The 23445-nt window shown below is 40.4% G+C and overlaps 1 protein-coding gene across 1 annotated transcript in view; it reads right to left on the bottom strand.

Annotated features, from left to right (window-relative positions):
- SEC14L5 (SEC14 like lipid binding 5) overlaps positions 1–19003 on the bottom strand; it is a 32595-nt gene extending 13592 nt beyond the window's left edge. Inside the window, exons 1-5 of the mRNA XM_062588302.1 lie at positions 18932–19003; positions 3557–3706; positions 3257–3388; positions 1216–1344; positions 348–567 (exon numbers count right to left, since the gene is read on the bottom strand). Coding sequence (XP_062444286.1) covers positions 348–567; positions 1216–1344; positions 3257–3388; positions 3557–3706; positions 18932–18994 — 694 coding nt within the window. The 5' untranslated portion in view covers positions 18995–19003. The remainder of the gene's footprint in view (positions 1–347; positions 568–1215; positions 1345–3256; positions 3389–3556; positions 3707–18931) is intronic.
- Positions 19004–23445: the final 4442 nt, after the last annotated feature.

Genomic DNA, 23445 nt, shown 5'->3' with positions numbered 1-23445 from the left:
GTCAAAATGTTTTTATTATATGTCAATTATTTTGTACTTTAGGTTTCTTTAATTTAAAATATAAAGCGAAGATCAGATAAATGTTTTTTCTCAGATCAAACAAAAACATAAAATCTACTTTTCCTCTCTTTTCAAGGCTGCTCTTTCTTGACTTTTCTGTTTGGGGGGGGGGGGGCAGGTGTTTGTGTTTTTGTTCGGAAAAAAAAAAGATTATTTCTTCTCCTCCTTGCCCACAGTACAGAAGAAAAAAAAACTCATGCCAAAAGAAATAAAAATAAACCCATTAGTCACACAGTACTACTCAAAGCATTTAGATTGCCATTTGCTGCTACTGCGACATCACATACCATCAGGGCTGACTGCCTCCGTCGGCGGGCAGGAGTTGCCAGCTTGTTCTTTGGTAGTTCCACGAGCCCCACACTCCACCAGTGCATCATCGGCATCATGTCCAACAGCCAGGGTTTGCTCATCCTTCTGTCCACTCTCTGAAGGTGGTGTCCATCGGGGGATGAATGTGATACCTTGGGAGATCAGCTCCTTCAGATAGTGTTCAATCACTTCCTTACCCTGGAGGGGAAAACTCATATTAGTAAAAAAACACAGCCCCACCCCATGAAAACCAGCAAGGTGTAGAAGGAGTTTCCTTCAGGAGAGGTGACTAGAGCTGTTAAACAGTGCTTTTACACTCAAAAATGGCAAAATACAACATTGATCAGGCAAATTTCAAAGCTGTGGATTCAGCTACCTTTATAATACTTTTATCCTGGTCTTCTACTCCCAAATATCAGTTTGCTGCATTGTTCCTCTGCAACCCAGGGGAAGAAGCCACCAAAAGAAACCGCCTCTCCTTGAAGCTACTGGAGAGGCAAGGTGCTTATATTTACCCAGAACTTTTGCTTCTTATATGAGAACAGTGTCCTCTGTGCCTGAGGAACCTGGCACCACAGCATCCACCGCAGCCCTCTGCTTGTACAGCCTGCTCCCTCCTCTACACAGAAACATTCCAGTGAGCAGATTGTTTTTGCTCATTGCACACTGGCTTTGGGTTTTTTTTTTTTTTTCTCCTTCATTTGTCCTACTGAGCAATTTCAGAGAGACAAGCAACAAAAAGAAGTATAAAACTATACTGGGTCTATTTTACAGAAAATAAAACCAAGGCACATGGACAGCAGGTGTTTGCTTTCATTTTGTGGCACAAGGGGTAGCCCATCTTACCCGTTTGATGTTTGAAGTGTATTGCTTCATGGCAATTTTTTCCACTGTGCTTTCAAAACCAAAAAATGACTTGATGTCAAGAGATGCAGACTGTTCAAAGCAAGTCCACTCCTCATTCTCAGGGTGTACCTAAGTCCAAAGACATACATACAGTTGGATGGTAGCAGATAACTTGGATTATGGCAGGGCCCTCGCTGCTGGTACCCACTCAACTGCTTTTTCTCTAAAGCTACAGACTGAGGATTCAGAAGAGGCTTTCTATGAGGTACTGACAGACATACATTCAGCAGACAGACTACTTCTCCCAGAGTAATAGAAGCACATAAGGAACTACACATATGAACATCTGTGGTTAAAACAGCATTCTTCCCACACAAGAAAGTTGAGATTAAACCCCATCTTTGCCTTGCATATCAAAACAGTAATACAGCGGCAGGAGTTGCACTAAAATAGTAGTGAGGCTGCCATCTTCAAACACCATCATGCCAATGCTTCTTATTGAAAGATAGGAGGCATGGCCTCACATCATCTGCAGTTAAAAACCTCCATAACTGAAGCAAAGGAAGACGAACATAAAACAATTTTTCTTCTAGGTTTGGACAAAAAACTCAGCCACTGAATGTTGGTCTTCCCAGCAGAACACTGGAAATACATGGCAGACCGGGGAGTGATCCCCCATTATCAGTTCAAAGGACATTTTTTTCTACCCATTTTCCCTCAGTTACTCTACATACAGTAAAAAACTAATAACTTTTTCCTGTTCTAAACTCAACTCTTTTGAGGGACTCTGCCTTTTCTCTGTAGGTGCTGCTATTCACAAACTGGCATGAAAGGGAAAAAAAAAAAAAAAAGATTCAGCTTCTACCCCTTACCCTGCCAAAAGATATAGCGAGTACTATCAGAGACACAAATACACCCAGGGGAAATATGAAGCAGTTGTAAGAAAAGGATGATATTTCTCCACCAGGTTGCTTCAGAGAACATTACAGAAGTAGAAAGATGAGAATAAATCTGTTTCTGGCGCATTCTGGCAAGGAAAAGGAAACTGGTAAAAATAGACCAGGGAACCATCTTGAGGATGCAGACAGCTAGCTCCTGCTCTGTTCCAGGAAGAGTCCTCCCCTCAAAAGCCCAGCTGTTGACGTTTCCTTCCGAGGAACACAAGCCAGAGGCAATACAGCCAAAACCAGCAAGTGCAAAGCCTGAGCAATTGCAGAGTTGACCTGGCAATATATCAGAACTGTCAGCACCCTTCATAATGATGGAAGTTTGATCTACTGTAATTTTTTAGGAAGCTCCATGTACACAGCCAGTGATCCCTGGCTCAGGAGCTCCTCGTCACCTTTCAAAAAGCTAATAGCTTTTCAACTATGTGTTTTTCTTGAAACAGAAGCTACTTAGTTTGCTCACTTCTTAGAAGCTGAGCTGTTGTCCAGTTACCAAAAGGGCAGGTAAGTAACAGGATCTGGACTTTTGTTTAGGAAACAAAAAGCAGTATCTGATTGCTTCCAGAAACAGATGAAGCTATTTAATGGTGACTGCGCCCTAATAGCCCAGATACAGTGAAATGGCACACTGCTGCCTAACATACAGCCACTAAGTGAAACATCCCAGGCCACAAATAAGGCTCAAGATTTTTATCCAAATATTTAAGACAAGAATAGCATCTCAACATCTTAAAACTTGCACTTATTTGTAGACAAAAAGGAAAGTTAATTGCCAGACCTCATCATATCTCCCATTATAATAAATACTATGGGTTTCCTTCTAAATGTCCACATTAAATACTATGCCCAAGCTCTAGAGTTTATTAACTGGAATTCCAACCATTTTTTTCTACTCTCATTCTCGACCTAACACTCCAATCAATCAGAAAAGATTGGAAAAGGCTTGTTCCCTAAGACTCAGCCTTCCAGTCCAAGAGTTTCCAACTGTAGTATGCTACAGTCCAGTGTTCAAACTCATTCAAGCAACTTCACCCTGTATGTTAACAAATGACTTTCAATACTTCCTTCACAGACAAGTAGAAAAAGGCACTTACTGAGTAACTACATGTCTCAAGGACAACAACACGGTTGGCAAAAGTCTCATTGTGTGCTTCAATGCGGAGAGTTCGCTCTTTCCAGTTCACTGTGTTTTTCTGTATGAAGAAAACATACTCTACCCCTGCAATCTGAAAAGGATGAAGAAACAAACAAACAAACACGGAAAGAGTAGGGAGAAATCAGAAATCAACCCTTTGCAAGCTTAGGAGCAAAACTCCCATGGCTACAGCCTTAGAGCTTTTACTAATCTGTGCCAACCAATAAAACCTAAGACTGTGCCCCTAGATTCCACTCACCTTCTTTAGCAGCCTAGGAGCATCCACATTCAGTTTGCAGCTCCGTTCAATGATATGTATAGCTCCATCATCACTTTTGGATTCATGCAGGATTTCGCTCCCCAGGAAGACTGGAATCTCTGGACATGTGGGAAAGCGCTTTTCATATGCCTGGAAGTGAAAACAGAGCAAGTTTCGGCTTCTCGATAGATCCATCTTAACTCGTTCTGAATTTATGAATTGCCTTACAGCAAGAGTCAAACAGGGAGATCTGCTGATCATCTCCACTTCTGAGGAAAGGGGAGCTAACCCGGGGTGGGGGGTGGGGGTGTTAAAGCAAAGTAGTCATGAACAGAGCTGGCTTTAGCTCCTGTCAGTCATCAAGCTAAGTATGCCTTAGTGTATCTTTTCTTTCACACACAAAACAGAAACAAAAGCTTGTTATTAAAGAATATTAGATAGGGAATCAAGAACTTGAATGTCACAAGCCAGGTCTTCAGCTAGCATAATGTCTGCTAGTTTAAGACTAGACTCAGAACAAAATTTAAGTCAGACATATTGCCTGGATGAAGAAGCTATTTTAACAAATTATATACTACCCCTATACCTTAAAAATGGGATATGCTCAATAGTCACTCCAGACTATCTAGGATAAGAATACCAGTTACTGACCATTTGCTTTGATTCACCTATTTCTACAACAATTCCGTCCTGAATCCGAAACCTTTATTTTAATTGACTGACATCCCTTTGAAAGCTCTTTTTTTTTGCAAAGCTTCTTCACCAGCTCTACCAAAAATCCACTTTTCCATGACACTTGCAGCAAATGAAGTTAAATTGCATAAATGTTACCTACTGTTGCTTCCCCCCCTCAACTTCTCCCTACTTGTCAGTATCTCATTATATTGCAAGATCTTTAGAGGATGAAGCATTTTTCTTGAATTTCTGAAAAAAAAGTCTTGCATATGAGGATGCTATTATGAGTACGTAATTGAAGCAACACCAGCATACACTGCATAAGCAGTCAGGGATTCAACTACAGCTGTCACTAGAGAACCTGTGCACTCTCTCAGAGAGAGTTAGACCACTTTGGTCATAAGATTTTTCTGCTATCGTTCTGTGTGCTTAACCTCTATGAGCTACTGCAATCTTTTCATCTTCTGAGACACACAAGCATCTTACACAGCACGTAATTCTCTCAAGAGCATTTACACTTTTACCTACCACAAAAAAGGAGTTAATGTGATCATGACTGAGATCAGCTGTACTGGTAACACATGCACAATGCTATGGGCATGCTCAAGGAGGGCTGCATTACCTATTATCACAGCAGTTTGAAAGACTGGTTGCCCCAGTACATACTTACGTACCCTGATGCTGGGAATAATACCTGCTCTTAAAATAGCTCAGGCACTTAAGGATACATGCCCTATCTCTTCTTCCTAGATCTCCCAATGGAACATAAGTTATTTCAGGTTACTCTATTGCTCTAGTATCCAAAGGAGAGTGCAAGCCGTGACCACCAACTGAAATTCTGGCCATAAACAAAGTACATAAGTATTTAAATCATCCTCCCCTTCTAAGTAACCTTCTACCCACTTTGCTACCTTTGTTGGACAACTTTCGCTGTGCCTGCAAGGCATCTTTCAGAAAGCCTAAAACATGTTTTAGATAAATACAAAAATTCCCGTGGCAAACGACTATTTCCAACACCTGGGTGCATATGACCAAAAAAAAAAAAAAAAAAAAAAAAAAATCAAACTCATTGCTTTAAGAAGCTTAACTTGTCATGATAGAAATTCATGGAAGGATATCAGACACTGCTGAAGGATGCTCCCAGCTACCCACTTCCTAGTAAACCACACTTTTCTCAAGGGTCACACAGCAAAAGTTAATAACTTGCCTTCTGAGGTCTACAGCTATCAGCATGCTAACTTTCTCAGGGCAAAATTAGTACTTCTTACCTGTTCTTCCACCTGCCCTCTCCCAATCCTCTATACTCCAAATTACCATCTTTTGCTGTCTCAGGGTACTCTTTTCTTCCTTGATAATCTTTTCTCTTCTAGCATATATAAGCAAAAGTCTCTTCAGGCCATCCAGACTATCCATTTTTAGCTACTAGAGCAAAAAACTTAACCAGAAACCCTATCCCAAAAGAACACTGCCCCCAGTTAATCCCATGACTTCAGAAAACAGCAGTTAGCATAGAGGCTAGAAAACACCTTGAATGCCAGCAGGTTCGTAGAAGAACGGCACTAGGACTGTGCAGACACCTAACAAATTATGCTTGTCTAAATATCCCTGTTTTTTTTCCCCCTCACGCTTCAGTCTTTCTAGGAGTGGTAAGCCCTCCTCACCCTCAGCTATGCTGCACCATATCTCTTGCTGGCTGCACTCATGCAAGGTACTCCCCTACTTCAGCTCTCAGCTCCATGCAAGTGGACAACACATTAGGTTCCAGGACTCCAAGATTACAATGAGCAAGGACTAACTATATGAAAACAAAGGCTGGCCCAAGTCCACCTAATTCTCCCAGCAGCTAGGCTGGAAGAAAGGCCCAAGTATAGTGATCTCACTTCTCTTCTTCTACTTCTTGTGCCACAAACATTTGGAAGGGAATTGACAGAGAAACAAGATCTTTTCTTCCAGAACACTGAATGATCAGAGCACAGGGATCATCTCCAAAAGCCTCACTTCAACACTTTTACCAGAAGTACTGAGTTTTAAGAGCCTCCTTTCCACTGAAAGACCACTTTGCAAATGAAGTCCCATACAACTCTACTGAATATAACATAGGTATGTCTGACCCTGATTTGAAGAAAAACTGCTGATTCTCAAAACACAGTTGCTTTCTCCGCTATGTAAACATCTGACTTACGCAGAGATAGGCTTCTCAAAAAAAATTGTCATTAAATATAGCAAAAACAAGACTAGGACAACTATTAAAACAGCACAGTCACACAGTTACTGCTTCAGAGAGTTAACAACATCTGGAGAAAGAACAAAGTCATGTCAATGCACCGCCCTAGTGATAACAGTGATAACAACCAAAACCTATCACTTAAATAGGCAGAGCGTTTCCATATTTGAAAAAGAATTCCTTTCACACAGCAATGTTAAGTCCTTTGCTAATCTTCCTTGCTCAACCACTCTAAAAATATAGCAGGTCAAAAATGGCTGAGACATATGAAGGACAGCTGAAATGCCATGCTTCAGGCACAATAAAATTATACTGTTAACATGCCTGATCTTAAACCACTGAAGAGACTGAGCTATCAGGGGACTACTCCATCTCTTGCACCCAGTATCCTCTTATCAAAATCAGTATCTAAACACAACAGTACATTTCTGCTTCAGAGAAATTGTTGGAAGTTAAAGACAGAAAAGTGTCTTAGAAGTTGTCAGCCATTGCAAAAACTGGCCATTTTCTTCTCCTCTATGATTCTGCAGAGTGAATGACAGAACATCCGAGTCAAATGAAAGGCTTAGTATTAGCTTGTTTTAATACATCAGCAGCTAATCTGCCTGCATTTGCCCTTTCATCTCCTTGCTGCAGTAACTCTGCACTGACTAGTGTACAGGAACCAGGATTTGTCTCTCCCTTCTCTGACTCCTCCATCTCCTCTCCACAAACAAGTACAGTAGTATCAGGTCACCTCTTTTTCCTAAGACCATGCCCACAAGATTTCTTAAAACTAACAACCTTGATGACTGAAGTTTTGAACAGAATCAAATTGGGGGGGGGGGGGGGGGGAAAGGGGAGAAGAAAAGAAAGGTTTGGTGAAGCCACTTCCTCCCCTCTTCTAAACCCTACTGGTATTAACATATGCAGGCAAAACTAGCTAACACTGTGCTCACCTGCAGATCCTCCAGCCCAAACAAGCCAACACTTCACACTGAATCCCAGGCTTGGGCTGCATTTTCCAGCAGTCTTCTGATCTGACATGAAGTCAGTGCTGACTAAAGAAAATCTCCAAGGAAATCAACAGCTGTTGCAGGAGCTGTTTAGGCAACCCAGGGCACTGCACACACCTGATTAACCAAGCAAACTATTTTAACAGCCCAGTTTACAATAATTCTTTTCTTAAACATTCACAGTAGCGTGCTTCTTAAGAGACCACTTCACCCCCAATACAACTGTTTCACAAGAGCTGGTTGACTCAGGCTCAGGCCCACAAGTGACTTTCTTTACATTAAGCTTTTGTCCTAGATTTGTCACAAAAATATTGTTGCAGAAACCAGAGCAACTGCTTTTCATATTAGATTGCATACATCATCTGACCAACATACAAATGTCATTTAAAACTTCATACAAATCTCCCTCAGATTGAAATTACACATCATTAAAGTTCTAAGTTTACGGTAGAGCTCAGTGAAGACAGAGGAATTTCAGATTGTTTCAACTCTTCTAGGTATTTTGCGTGGAATTATCAACCTTCATTCTTTGGTGCATTTAAAATATAAAAAAATTCTGGAGTAGAAAACAAATGAAAATTTCTGGTGTGAAATGATGTTTTACTTTAAATCATGCAGGAAAAAAATCGTATCAGATACTGAGTTTCAATAGTGCCAAAATTTCATTTTATACTGAAGGGAAAACAAGAGGGGAAATCTGTGCAAAGGCTAGTGACATCTTCATACAAACATAGACATTGGCTTGACCTTCACAGCTATTCTAAATCACCTTAGCATGCGTGCTGAGGGAACCCACGTGGCCAAATAGCGGTAGGACGACTGCCACTGCCTGGGGTGCTGGGGAAGGGGAACATCCAATTTTATTACGTAAGCATGATTAGAGATGGCACGGACAGGGTATTTCAGACTGCTTACAAGATGACCTCTACATCTCAGTCCAAGACGAATTAGTGCCACAGGAGCTGACAGATGATTAACCACACTGAGCCACAATTAACCAGCTGTGATATGCCTGACTATAAAATCAGTAAAGAGTTTTGATGGAGTTTTTGCCAGGCAGTAACAAGGTTTGGCCAGCAATCTGCTGAGAAATGTGTCTGCAGAGGGCAATTTTACCTATGCTGGCCAATGAGATTATGGGACAACACTGTGATAGCCAAAATCACCTAAATAGTTTGTTTTCCCCGATAATAGAGCCTTTGTGGGCAACACAAGGAAGCCATACTTAAAAGTATTCTAAATTGCTGATCAAATACACAACAAACAGTTTTTTAAAAATGCATCTGTGATAACAGATTGCTCTGAAGGTCAACTGGATGCCAAAAGAGAACATGTCATACAAGCATATGAGTGTCAAAAACAAAAAATGACATTCTTAAGCCTCACAACCACAGAGAAAAGTGAAGATTACCCTGCTCTACACCCTGTCCACCACATGCCTGCTTGTCCACCTTGCTCCAGAGCACAGCAGTCCTCCCTTGAGTTCTTCATCTTCGTAGTACCTAGGCATTACACATATCAACAGTACAAGAATGTTCCTGCTCCCCTCTCCAATTTCATCTCCAGTAGATAGATAATGACTGCAACATTCTTGCTTCATATATGATCCAGAGAACTACAGCACAGTGTCAGAGGTTTAGATCTTTGTAACAGCTACTCCCCTTTCTTCTCTGTGGGTTTCAACAACCTTTCCAGCAAGTGACCTTGCAATCAATTATACAACAGAGGCCTCAGGAATTCAAAATAACAAGGAAGTCCAAGTACTGAATTACTGCATGAAACAAGACACCTTGAAAACTGAACTTTCCTGCAAATATACAGACTCCTGACACTTTATTCCAGTCCACTGCTTGCTAAGTCCTGAGTGGTCCAATGTGCTCCAGCAAGACATAGCTCTCAAGTTAAATTATCTAGTTTCATATCATAATATCCTGGAGGAAATGTTACCCTCTTTGTTCATGAAAGAAAACTGAAGTGGAAAATACAGGAAGCAGCACAGGTTGCATACTGATTCCCAGAGCAGCAGTTCTGGCTTTCTCACCCCACCAGTCATCTTTCTAAGATAGGCTCTTTAAGCTTTCCAGTAATATAGAGCAAAAAGGCACCTGGCTTGGATCTTCCCTATCAGCATGCAGATCCTTTAGCAGATTCAACATAAAGAACCTGCATGCTAAATACTGCTGTCCACAGAAACACCAAGCTATTTTGAAATAGCAGCTAGCAGGAAAACATCCACCTTCTATTTGAAGAATGATGCTCTGAAGTGGGCTGCATGGGCTTGCCTTTTATGTATATATATATATATATATATATATATATATATATATATATATATATATATATTACACATATATGTGTGTGTGTGTATATATAGAGATCCTTAGAGATGGCAGCATAGAAATCAGCTTTCAGATGCAGGCAAGAGCACAGAAATGGTAAAAAAACAACAACAACAACAAAAAAAATCTATGGACTGACTCCTGTATGCTAAGCTGAACTCAGAGGGGGATCTTCAAGCATGTAAAAGCTCGGTTACTGTGAAAAATGACATTATAAAAGACACATGAAGGAACTAAGCTATTATTCACCTGATGTAGACAGAGACTGCCATGGTTAACACTATATGAATAGTTTACGAGTAGAAGACTTCGCCCTTAGGCTAGGAGCAGAGAACTTTCACGACTAAACAAAGTTTAAATTTGTATTAACTAACAAGATTCCTCATGGTCATGTTACAGCCATGTGCAATTTCCCAGAATAAAGGGAGAATATGTACATCTGTATTCAGGGGAAAGGAGAAAGAGGAGGAGATTATACCAAGTTTTAAGCTAAAGATGCCCAGATCATCATCCCTTTGAAAAGAGATGACTAAAGAGCAGGATGAGACTCCTTATCATTGCTAGGTAGAAGTGGATGGATTTTGACCAGCTCTAATAACGCATAAATCACTCTCCCCAGATTCAGGTGTTTTCAGAATGTGGCCTTCCAAGAAGCAACCATTTTACCCAGCACTCCCTTCCACTACTTAGTCTAAGCGCTGAAGAGAACCACAGGTCTGCATACATATTCACAAGATGTAATAATCTATTTACTCCATAATGGCTAGAACAGAGACCTATTTCTTGCTACCTACAGACAGCACAAAACAAAGTACACACAGAAGAATTGGTGGGGGGGGAGCGATCAAACAGACATTTGGCATACAAAATGCAGTGAAGTCAGTGGAAAGGTTACACCTTTTTAAGGAGATACAAAGCAGCTGCAAAAGAGCAAAATTCTTCGGAGCCTGAGCAAAAATATCTTTGCTAGGAAACAGAAGATCTGCACAGTCAGAAGCCCATTGGACCTCAGAACTGTAGATATAAACATTGACCTAGTGTTGTCTCTCCTTGGACTACAGCCAATAATCTACCTCATTTCTTCAGATCTGATGAAAGAAACAATTCAGAGAGCAGCAGCTGGTTATTACAATACAAGCAAAACTGAGTGACACAGCAAACCTACTAAAACCTGGACATGCACTGCAGCTGTACACAGCTAACTCAGGAAATCACCAGTGTGTCCGATCTCCTGCCTGAGAAAAAATAACATCCTATTTAAGCTACTCTGCTACAGCATTTTCATTTGCCTATTAAGAGGAGAAACTTAGGGCGCAGTTCAAGTCACAAACAGCACAGAATGCACCGGCCCTTACAAATACCTATGAAAGTCATGCCTTATTCAGGAATTATTGCTAGTTAGTTGCACATATTTGCATAGCCCATTGTGGGTAGAGACAGATGCACTGAACAGGTACATCTCAGGTGACTACAGCCTTGAAGAGCAAAACACAACAAGCGCTATGTCAAACACATACTGCCCAATGAACCACTCCAAATCAAAAAGGTTGACTCACAAAGTAGTCCCTGGTAGTTAGCAGGACAATCTGTCATTGCCAGAAGCTGCTGGACTATGCTTAAGAGTTAAAAAAACAAAAACCAAACTCCAAAACCCATCTGTACACTGGCTGAGATTTTACAATTGCTGATGGTTCCAAATTTTCCCACCTCTTTTCAATAATAAACTGCTGATCATGGTTTATCTTTTGCATTCATACATTCTGTAGAATAGAGAAGGGGTTTTTAGGCTCTACTGAAATACAAGGCATTGGTGACACCTGAAGCTACATTGTCTCTCCTTGCACTATGCAGGAATGCCATTAAATGGCAGCTTTGGAACTCTTCCATTCTAGCATTATACTGCACTGGTCAGGTTAAGCTTGAGATGCCACTCATCCTACTTTAATGCAGTAAGCCTCCATCTTGCAGCTGGAGAAGACGATCAAAGAGAACTGGGAAGACCCTACGCAGATTCCTTGAATGACGGAATTGCTCAGATCTCATCTCCAAATCTACATATTGTGCAAGCCCTAACCTCTCCTAAACATTCTTTCCAAGTAAACAAAGTCTTAGAACTTGCAAAGCAAAACTATTAAAGAAGAGATTTGCATGATGACAACAGTATACACTAAGCAGGCCAGAGGGGACAAATGTTGTCAGGAGGTGTTTGCCAGAACCCTGAATGAATAAACAGCTCTTCTATTTGCTCCTAGTAGAGCAAATTTACCAAACACTTTCTTCTCACTGGAGGGGAAATACCCCACACCATAAGCTCAAGAGAAATGTCAGCTGTTTGCACAGCCTGATTAATGCTCACTCATTTTGCTTAATATTGAAAGGAGGAGGTGGCAGGACTGAATGAGTGAGTACAGCTGTAGGAAATCTTCCCAGCTGACATGGGGATCATTACTTTCAGACTTTTGTTGCCAAATGTTTCTCAGCAGTAAGATGTTGTGATGTTTAAACTGCATCTTGACTGTGCGGTCTCAAAACCATCAAGTCACACTGAAGCAGCATATCTTGAGCCGACAGTAGATCTTGCATGTAAAATGTTAACCCAGTAACTTGAGATAGTCGCAACAAATATTTTCAAAACACAGCAGAAAAAGAGGAGACAAGGGAAGCTGCCTTCCTTTAAAATACCTTGCACCACATATGACTGAAGACAGCATCCAAATCCAAAGATCATTTGTCTGCATTCAGGAGGTAAAAGTTCTATATATCTAACAATCACGTTAAAGTGAGTAGATAACTCTTTCATGTATACTGTGTTTGACAAGGATTGAACACCAAAGAATAACTACTTAAAAATATATTTCCCCCTGCATCTCGGTTCTTCAATTCTAGCATAACCTCAACCAGAAACTCCATTTCAGACAGGATCTGAAAACTGTGTCATTTATGTACGTAATAGTAGCTCTAAAGGAGCTAAATGAACACAGGGCATGTAGGCCCACATACTGCCAAACACTACTGCATGCCATTTGCAGAAATCCAAAGATACTGTGGGTAGCAAGCTACTGCAGGCACCTCCTCTCTGTCATTCCCACAGATGCTGCACTTGGAGCTCCACACAGTCCCTTCAGCTGCTCTGCACAGCCACATCATCATTACTGCTTCAGAGAGATTCCAGCTGCCAGAACTGCTCAGTTTTCCATGCAGCAAGGTGCTCCTTTTTACCTGGGCCCAACCTTGAAAGCAGAGGCTATGAACCAGTATCAAATATTTCTTCTAAGACTCCACTTTTCTTTATATAAAAATCAGTCTGGGATATCACTTAGAATAATGACAATAACTTGTAATTTCATTCTGGGATATTCCACTCTGTAATTACCATTAAGTATGTAGAAACTCCAAAAATATATATTGTGATACATTTGTGCTATAAGCACTGTAAAATATTGAACTGTAGTTGACCTAAACAGCCAATCTGCAAATCTTATGTAGCAAGATAGCAGTCTTGGTATCTGGATGTGCATGCATATTGCATATGCATATTGCCACATGCATACTGAACTTGTCATTCTAAACAAACCCACAGAACTAATATGATTCTTACTAGCTATCATTCTGCTTGTGCATTATACTCCTTTCACCCACCATTTTGCCTGCTGCTGATGCATACTGCAAGCTGTTTGAACTAAGCTTTCTATGGTGTCTATATTACCTGGCACAAGAGGGCTCAGAGGCTCTACTGCCAAACAGTCATTGCCTCAATCAGTGAAACACTGAATCCTTTAAAACACCACAGCATTAGAGAGCAGAGCATGCACAATATATCAGGATTTAAACAATCTCTTTATACTATCAACGTGCTAGATGTGACAGGAAGAAGTCATCAAATAAAGCTACTTAAAAATCTAACATCTGTAACATGATACATGCTGATGCTGAAAAGGTTTAAATAAAAATCATTCTGAAAAGGTAAACAGAAGGAAGTCTAATTGTCAGGACCTGAACCTCAGTGTTCAGTTATTCCTCCTACAGCTAATCTTGACAGCTAGCATAGCAAGAAGCTGCTTTCAACCAGATTGCATATGCAAACTCTCTATCACTTTCGGCACAAAAGAGCGCAGGCAAGACAGTGAAATAAGATGCATTTTGATTTGAATTGTACTGGATGTTTAACTGCAACACGTACTGTGGGCCAGATCCTCAATGGGTGTGAACAAGCAAAGCTTCACTGACTTCAAAGCATGTTTGCCAATTTGCAAATAGCCAGTGTAATCAAGGCTGGTGTCCTGGCTGATTATTTTCAGGCAAGCGCAAGGATGCTTGACAAATCCAGTAAATACCAGTAAGACTGCTTTGGTATGGTTGGGCACATGGGGGGAAGAAGGAGGGAAACAACAAAAAAACATCTCACAAGAGATCATGGAGTATTGCTTTTGATAGGCTATGAGCCTGGGATACAGGATATGAGTTAAGAAGGTGGAGAGGAATATTTTCTACCACTAGTTCCATGTAAAGTAGTTTGAGTCTAGATAAAACCGCAATATCACAGTCTGAACTAAATTTGCCACCCAGCTTGTTAGTTACCACAGCATTCAAGCCCTATTTAAAAACAGAAGCATACACCATCCCTGGTTCCACTAATTTCCTACTTTATCTTATCTGGAAAAAAAAAATCAAGAACTCTAGATCAATTAAATGCAAAGAACAGTTAATTGCTACCAAAGCTAGAAGAGAATCAGAGTTATTTGGACATTGAGGGATGTATGAGACACAAAAAGGCTGCAAGCTGCAGATGTGCTCACAGAACAACATCCCGTCCCAAACTAGCACTGCATGCAACTTTGCTGGAGACCATAGCAGAAGCACCTTAGACTAAACAGTACCACTTGAACAAGGAGGGAGAAATATATGTCACTGCTGTCTATGTGTGGATTTTATACCTTTAACCAAAACGTACAAGTACAGGGTTCCCTTTTCAGGATCTGTGTCTTATGCTATTCCTCCATTGGCACCATACTGCACAGAAAGACCACTCACACTCAATAGAAACGGAAATTCCCAGTAGTAGGAATAACAGCTAAACACAAAGTGCCTTGCTTGGTCCTCTCAACACACTTAAAACAAACAGAAGTACAGTCAAGAAGTTCCTCATTTACAATACTACTGAAGCAGTTCAAACTGCATGCTAAGTACAGAAGACAATGTAAGAGTTCCTAAGGAGGGTGTTTCAGATTCCGTAATGTTAAGAAGAGTCCTAAGAAAAATTAGGGTACACTATAAAGTATGTCCAAATGGCAGATAATGTCAATTGCAAGTGTAAAGGGCTGACAGTACTTTTAAAATTAATGGGAACAAAGCTACCAAATTTAAGCCTCAGTTTGAAACCATTTTATCTGACCTAATATTTTGTTGCAACAAATAATATCAAAAATGCAAGCTTAGCTCCATTTCCTATATGACTACGCATTTTGGACTTGCTAACCCAAATCAAATGCCTTATCTTGCTGTGTCAGAGAGGGCTCACAATAATTTGCATCATTCAGAAAAAGTTATCGCTCACGAGCTATTTGGCAGAAATATCCCTCCTTCCGGATTTGCCTCTCTTTATAACATTTTTAGCATAAAACTTAAGCTTTAAAACTGCAACACAGATACTACATAAAAAAAAAAAAAAAAAAGACTGTTTCCATTTGGGGATTTCTTGGCTCTCAAGTAAAATCAGGAGAGGTGTGCAATCTTAAACTTGCTGATCTAATTGAAGAGAACATAAGATCAGGTCCTGGGAGGCATGAACTTGGCAGGAGAACCTGTTCGAGAACAGCTCCAATTAAAAGGAGAAACAAAGAAGAAAAAAAGAAAAAAGAAAATCAAATAGAAACATGAGAAGATAAAGCAAAAGAAAAGTCAAAATTCTTTTCAAGTATATGGGATAAAGATGTCAGGGAGTGGTTTTAATTTGAAGAGCATAATATTTGCAGTCCTTTAGTGTGAATGCAGATTAGAAACAAAGCATGTGAAAATGACCACTGTGAATTTGGACAGGTTTGGAAAAATCATCTTTTGTTTAAAAAGAAAAGGGGCAGAACAAGAGAAAAAAAAATCAAAACTTCTAAATGGCCTAAAGAGACTTGCTAAGTTGATTCCTTGTTACTTCCTCAGATGCACAGGGAAGAGACCAAGAGTGGATGTGTGTTATGAAACACAAAAGATCTGTTAAATCTACGGCCTGCGAAAGTTAGAATATGAGCTGCAGAACTATTAGTAATCAGCAGAGTGTAAATTCATAGACAATTATGCAGAGACCCACTATAACAAACATATTGTCAGTAAAAGTACTGGCTCATCTGTTAAGCAGCTGTCTAGTGGGTGAGTTGCAAACATGCATTTTTGAGAAGCCTGTAAAATAAATCATGTTTCTGATGGTAGGGCTGAATGAAAGGCATGGGAAACACTACATGCTTTAATAAGCTCAGGATGCAATGGCTCATTTGACTAAGACAATCCTGTTTCTCAGACCTTCATAACTGAATGAGATGCACACTACTTACTACAGTGGGACCCAAACACCAGAGGTACTAGATGAAAATACTTTTTCTAACATACACTTCATGACACACAGCCTGAACAGACCACAGAAAACACGATGATCCTCTCCACCATATAGATGAGGAATCAAGCACAGGAATATCGTGCTGAAGGGGACATAGGGACCTGTAAAATGAGGAGGTGTCTTGAGATCACCCACATGACCTTTGGGTTCCTCTCATAAGCCAGGGTATGAGATCATGGCATTCCAAAGGTTTGCACAAAGCATTTGAGGAGAAAAGATGAAAGCAGCTGAATACAAGGTTCCCAGTACAGAGGAAGCTGCTGTCAGATTTACGTTGAAGCAGATTAACAGCAATACCACGTGCTCAAGAGCAAAACAGCCTCACTGTACGCCTACGCTCCATGTGAAACTTCCAGCAACTGACAGCTAGCACTTGACAGCTCCGAGAAATTTGTACTGCCTCCACACAAATGGAAGACTCCCTCTAAACATACCAAATACAATAAAGAAGCCTGCATTCAACTCTGCCTGCATGAACTGCCACTAGATTTGAACACCACCGTCTTCAGAGGATTTACAACATTGGTATTCATGATTTTAAAAAAATCCTGCTGTGAACACATTTTCCACAGGACAGAGTAGGATCAAAGGGTCTATATTCAGTTCTTTAATGCATACACAGTCCTTTGGGTGACCTTGGACAAGTAACAATCTACATAAGAAAGAATTAATACTTTTGCTAAGATAATAGGAGTTTGAGTTTGCTCGACACCAAAAAGATGACATTTACAATCCTAGTCTTGAAACTCCAGGGAACTGTAAGTTCTATCATGTCAAAAAGTCAAAATTGAAAGTAAATAAACTGAAATCAAATAAAATTAAGCAACTTGAAAAATAAACCCATCAAACTCTGGCCTTTAGGTATTCTGCTAACAAGCTTACAAAGGATTTGTCTAGAGGCAACCCACACTCCTGTATTAGCAGCCAATCTATTGTTGGGCATCTGGTGTTAGGGTTATCCTACTAATATAGACAGTAGAAAAGAGGAACACTATGTATACAGCAAAGTACTGGTTTCCTCATAAAAAAACATTGCTATCTTATTCCAAGACCGGCTACACTAAGATAGCAAAGAACATAGCCAGAGAAGTTTCACCACCACAAGCAGCCTTAGGCTGCATCCGTACCTACAGAAAGCCACTGGCTTAGCTGTGAAACAACCACCGCAAACTCAGAGAAGACTGGAAAGGCGGGGGGGGGGAAGTGGGGGGGAACCCAAGCATAAAAAAGAAAGTGTTTATTTTGATAATCAGAAAGTATGAAGGTGAATGACAACTGTTCTTAGCTGAGGAAGTACTGCTGCCTTTGGGGTACACACATACTTAGGCACAAAGAATCTCTCATCCAGTTTTAACTACCAAAATAGAAAACTGGAGATTGTTTTGGATAAGCAAATCTTATGGCACTGATTTCCCAAAAATTTGAAAGAGGCGCTATTGTCAAGAGAGACACAAAACACAAATCAGGGTCTCCCTTCTACTCATGGGGATGATTTCAACTATCTGTAGGCTATAGCTTTTCATCTTCATTCCTGATCCCTAACAGACCAAAGCAAATTAATGTCCATGTTCAATAAGGAACACAGATAATAGAAAAAGCAGCAGACTAAGAAAGCCTCAAGCACCAACCCCTCAGAGAATCCTCGAGTGGACTGAAATGCGCAGACATTACTGCAAAGAATCTGTACGCAAATCTCCGAGATATACCCAAATGCTCAGTGCTTCCCTTGAAATACAAGGAGCAAGCTCTTCAGAAGAAGACTTGGCATATACCTTGAAAAATAGTAGCAAAATTCAGAATACCACATATGCCCCTCAACTGTACCTGTCCAAGAAGTCACTGTAGCCACATTAACTTTCCGCATCACCAGCGAAAGAATTTCAATCACAGCCCTGAACACTCTTTGGGAAATTACAAAATTTAGAGAGAGATTTCCCAGCATTTCAATCATCAGGTGAATGGGGAAGATTAATATGGAAGACTTTTTTGGAAATTTCAAATTTTTAAAATTTCAAAATTCAAACGTTGTAAATGACAAATTTTTGAAATTTGTGATTGAGAATTAAGTTCTAGATACAGATATCCTAACAAACTGATTTGGATGAGAAAAACTGAGTATCCAAAAATATTCAGGCTGAAGCTATCTTAATACCACTTTTCAGTCATTTTTGCTCAAATCAATAGATTCTAGCCAGAATGGGTTTTTCTGTGCAAATGCAAAGACTGTCCGACCACAAACTGTCTAACCCCATTCACCCAAATGTTACATTTTTTCCTTCTTTGTGCTATTACTCTTACACGTTATGGAAGTTTTTTCTTCTTTTCCTCTACTAATTATCTAGTTTAATCTGATTTTTCACAAAGAACTGAATAAAGGATGAAAGATAAGAATTAAACCTCTATTCCTACAATGTACCTATAAGACTGGCAAAAAGACATACTAGCCAAAACTGCGGTTTCCCACCTCCCACTGCCTTAAGTCAAATAAGACAGAGTTTACAGCCCTTAGTCGCAAGAGAAGTGCTGAGTGTTACTCACTGCCATGACGAGCTCAAAAGGATATTTGTAGACTCGAACAGGGGACTGATACTTCTGCACCATTTTTACTACACACCTGTAACAGAAGGAAAACAGCAAATTTTAGATCCTTTATACAAAACATAACTCTACTGTAACATGTCCTAGCAATTTTCACCTACAGATCTTACTAGAAGCCTTAAGTCTTTTCCATAGACAGGGAGGAGGAGACGTATTAGGGAAAATATCTTGCCCTGTGTCACTTAGCAAGACAGCAGCAGAAACAGAATGAAACACAGCCTGCAATCCCAATCTAGCATCTAGTAAACAATACTGTCCTTTGCTGCTTCCCAACACCATTGCAGTAAATTCCACTTAGAGCTTAAACAAAACTCATGATAAAGCACAGAACAGAGATGTAAGGTCAGAATCAACTGACTGTACGCTGGAGAAGGAAACCGCTCAGCGGGCTTGCAAAACTTAAATGGTGACACTTTTTTTTCCAATAGGATACTCCTTTTGGCACTATGTTTGATACCACCTCGCAAAATCCCTTATGTTGCAACTGTTTCCAGCACTAAGGGTTGGCTTCCTGTATGGTAGGATTTTAAATACTTTCGTGCACACAGTAGCATCCAGCTGTTTTAACCCCACCAAAAAATAAGGAAACAGCATGCTTAGAGAACATGCCTGATGCATAGCTAGCAATCACATCCCACTGACTGGATGCTCACTGCTTCCAGCTGAACTAGGAAAATAACTGCATGTAATGGTAACAATTCAGTTCTCAGCATTTCATTTCTCCTATCCACCTCTCACTGTTCTCATCAGGATTCCTCCCTCAGATTCTTTTGCTGGGGTTTTAACCCTCAAGCATGCACCAATAATCAGCATCTGAAGGAAGAATGTAAAACATCTAAAATGTTTGTAAGCTGCTTTCTGCAAGTCCTTTAGGATGTGGCCCCTATTAATACCATCTGCAAACATCAGAAACACAAAAGACTGGACTGCTGGTCCAAGACACTATGCTGATTCCACCCCACTCAAATTCTTCTGTTAAGCAGACACAGCCCTTGGCGACATGATGCAGCATAGCACTGAACTCGAAGCACAAGACAACTTATCCCTGACAATTTAAGCCAAAAATTGGACCTGAAGTATGAATTCAAAGACAAAACCAGTGATATATTTTCCTCCAGGAAGAGTGCTGCAAAACACTGTTTTGAGGAAAATCTAAACATTAAGCAAAGGAAAGGAAAAAAAATAAAGCTTTAAGAGGTTTGGTACCTGAGAATGGGGGATGTTTGTAGATGAGTCTCACAATCAGATGGTCAAACCTTGCTGGATCTCAGAGAGCCTCATGGGTACTAAAAGCCAGTTCACGCAGAACAAGTAAACAGAGAAGAGAATGCATCAGTAAAGCATTCAGCTCAAACTGAAGTGAACAGAACGGGGGCAAGCAAGCACCCAGGAAGCCCAGGCTGCTATCAGGTAACAGATATTTGAGCCAAGAGAAGCAAGGGGCACCTTGTAACGCAACGCTGTAATATGATTATGTAACCGCAATACCTTGGCCACGCAGGAACCTTCTGAGTAAGTGCAAATATAGCAAGAGAGGCTAGTCAAACAGTTTGCTGTGATCTTGCTACCAGTTATGAGTTTGCCTTCTAATTGGGAGCTGCAACATCAGATTTTTCACAGCTTTATTGCTTCCTACTTCCCTAACTGACAGAAGTTAGGGAAAAAGGGCCAGAGACTATTGTGGCCCCAGGAGCTGTGGAAGACAGATAGCTGTTAATGCAAACATGCCCTAGAAAGCATTCATACTTTTGAGAAAGTGCAGTGGCTGACCTGTTATGTCCTCTTCTCAGAAGGAGACTGTGAGAAAGTCATTCTGCTTATCAAAGCAAGAGGGACTCCAGCTAGAACCTCTGGGGAAAAAAAAACAAAAACAAATAAACAAACAAAAGACAGTGAAGCAGTTCTGTGCACAGATACACATACATGATTAGCAATGATAATATTTCAGGTTCTACCATTAGCCAGCTAAGCCCTGTTAGCTAACCACATGCATCTCTCCAGAGCTTTAGAACTACAAAGTCAGACATGTTATAAAAATCATTTCATGTACTCCACTCAAATTACAAACAGATGTGTTCAACCACATTGTAAAGAAAGTCAGAAGGAAGCTACACATCTATAGAACATGTCTTCTGCTCAACTAGCCATCACACCACTCCAATCTCTAAAGTGGCTCAGCCTACCTCCTCTACTTTGTATTTGCATCTGGCTTAAAGCACATGCTAGCAAACAGTTCAGCTAAAGAGTAGTGATTCACTAAACTGCAGCTTGATCACTTATAACCATCAATCTGTATCAAGAGGAAGACCTATAACCATTCACTGGGAAAGCTGGGGAAGACCATGATCTCAGCTGGCCAAGCTCAGTTCAGTTTAAAAAAAAATCAGAGAGGTTAGAGCAGCTAATGCATTGAAGCAACATTTCCAGCTCATCATTTCAGTACCTCAGTTAGACATTGGAAGTATTGCACACCCGAATGTATACAGCAGCTACCACATTTCAAGCACCCAGTAAAACTTCAACTGCAACACCAATTGCACAGAGAGTCTACAGTCTGAAGCTCCCTGCAGAGTCCAGCTGGCCTATGAACCCCTTTTGCTACAATCCACACAGCAATTCACAAACTAACCGAACCCTAGAAGGCAGCAAAATAATTACAAGCCTGGCAGGATACTGGGGGAAGGAGCGCAGGCTTACTTTAATATGGAAGTATATGAACCCCTGGCCACATATATATTTGCTGGCTGTAACTTTGGTAGCATTTCAGAAGAAAAGGTGAGGTTTCTAATGAGAAGTAATGTAAATGCAGCATGCAGAGCTACTGTTACATATTAGCTGGAGCCTGAAGAGAGTGAGGGCTCCCAAAAGGAATACTATGTACACATCACTACGCATACAGCAAGGGGAACAGAAGCAGTAATATTAACTGCATGTTTCCATTTTATTTAGAATCATCCATTAGGTACCTGAGGGATTTTCCATATGTTTTAACTTTTATTCTATTATTGTTTGTAGGAGGGACATATTTGACAGAGTACAGACAGTTGGGTGGAAATAAAAAGTTGTTTTTTATATATAAATGTACTATAAAAACAAAAGCCCTGAACCAAAACGCCCTCACCCTTGCTTCTCAGTCATCCTACCATGAGGTCAGTCACCTCTTTCTACATTAATACTGCTTGCTGTATGGTGAAACTCAGCATCTAATGACTTCAGTAACTTCTCCCACTTGTGGTAGCTTCTCTTCAGCTGGAAGAGGAGAGAGCAGTGTTGGGGTTTTTGTTTTTCTCTTAGAGTTTGGGCAGGAGGAACACAGCACTATTGAAATATTGAAGTTTCAGACTTCCTCAAGTTCTACTGCATTAAGACAAGTGAAAGCCAGCTACAACACCCGGTGGAGCTGGTATTTGCAGCTACAAAAGGGAGGCTCTTCAGGCATTGTGGTCCTCTCTCTCCCCCTTATAAAGCAATAATGTAGACAACATGGAGAGAAAGAAGAGCTATGTGGTTATATTTTCTCTGCCTTAAACACCTTCCACGCTGGCAGATGTTGAAATAGTAGCTGATGCTTTGCACATGTAATAGCAAGATGGTACCAAGCAGTAGGATATTTATTAGAGCTCCTTCACATAAGTCAAGAACTTGTTCAAGTCTTCCATACTGAAATAGTGCAGGTAGAAGCTTTTAGTATCTTTCAGAAGTAGACATAGTCTTCTCAGGCAAAAAGATTTTATATTCCTTTTCATCTTACTCCTAAGAGATGTCTCTGGTGTGCGGAGAAAGGGAGTATGAAGAGTTTTAAGGCAGCACACTGTATTATGGAGTCTGGCCTCCTCTTCTTACACCTTGCACAGATGCCTGGAGTCCTGTTGCTGATTACAACCAAAAGACGGGCAACACAAATTCAAACAATAATACTCACATGTTCTTTACAAGACAATAAGGAACAGGTTTTCTGACTGAGAGGGGAAGAAAAAAAGGAAGAGCATGCAGCAGTCTGCTCTTGAAGCTGTGGGAAGTTAGCCATGTCCTTCATCTGTGTGGCAAAATAAGCATCATGCCCAATACTTTCACATCATCTCATACTATTAAATGGACTTTCTTGCCCGAAAAAGCATTATTGTCCTTTTACACTACCACATACTAAATGCTAACTGAAATTTAGCAATCTGCAGCAGTAGACAATCTTTCTTGAAGGAAACAGTCTCATTCCTCTCTCACACCAGTCTCAAAGAAACATCTTTTTCCTTGCCTTTCCACAGGGAGTGATGACATATGCCTTTTTAACCATCAACATGGCAGCATGCATGTAACAGTCATTAAATTCAGCTTAAGAATGAAAACCTGCTCTGGTTCATCTTAATGCATAGAACAACAGTAGGTCCAATTGTCAAGTCCCTTCACATCACTGCAGAGTGACAGCACAGAACAGTTTCAGCTCACTCTATGCAAAG

Source organism: Rhea pennata, chromosome 15 (assembly GCF_028389875.1).
Source record: "Rhea pennata isolate bPtePen1 chromosome 15, bPtePen1.pri, whole genome shotgun sequence".
Taxonomy (NCBI): Eukaryota; Metazoa; Chordata; class Aves; order Rheiformes; family Rheidae; genus Rhea; species Rhea pennata.
This window is presented reverse-complemented; position numbering and strand designations above follow the sequence as displayed.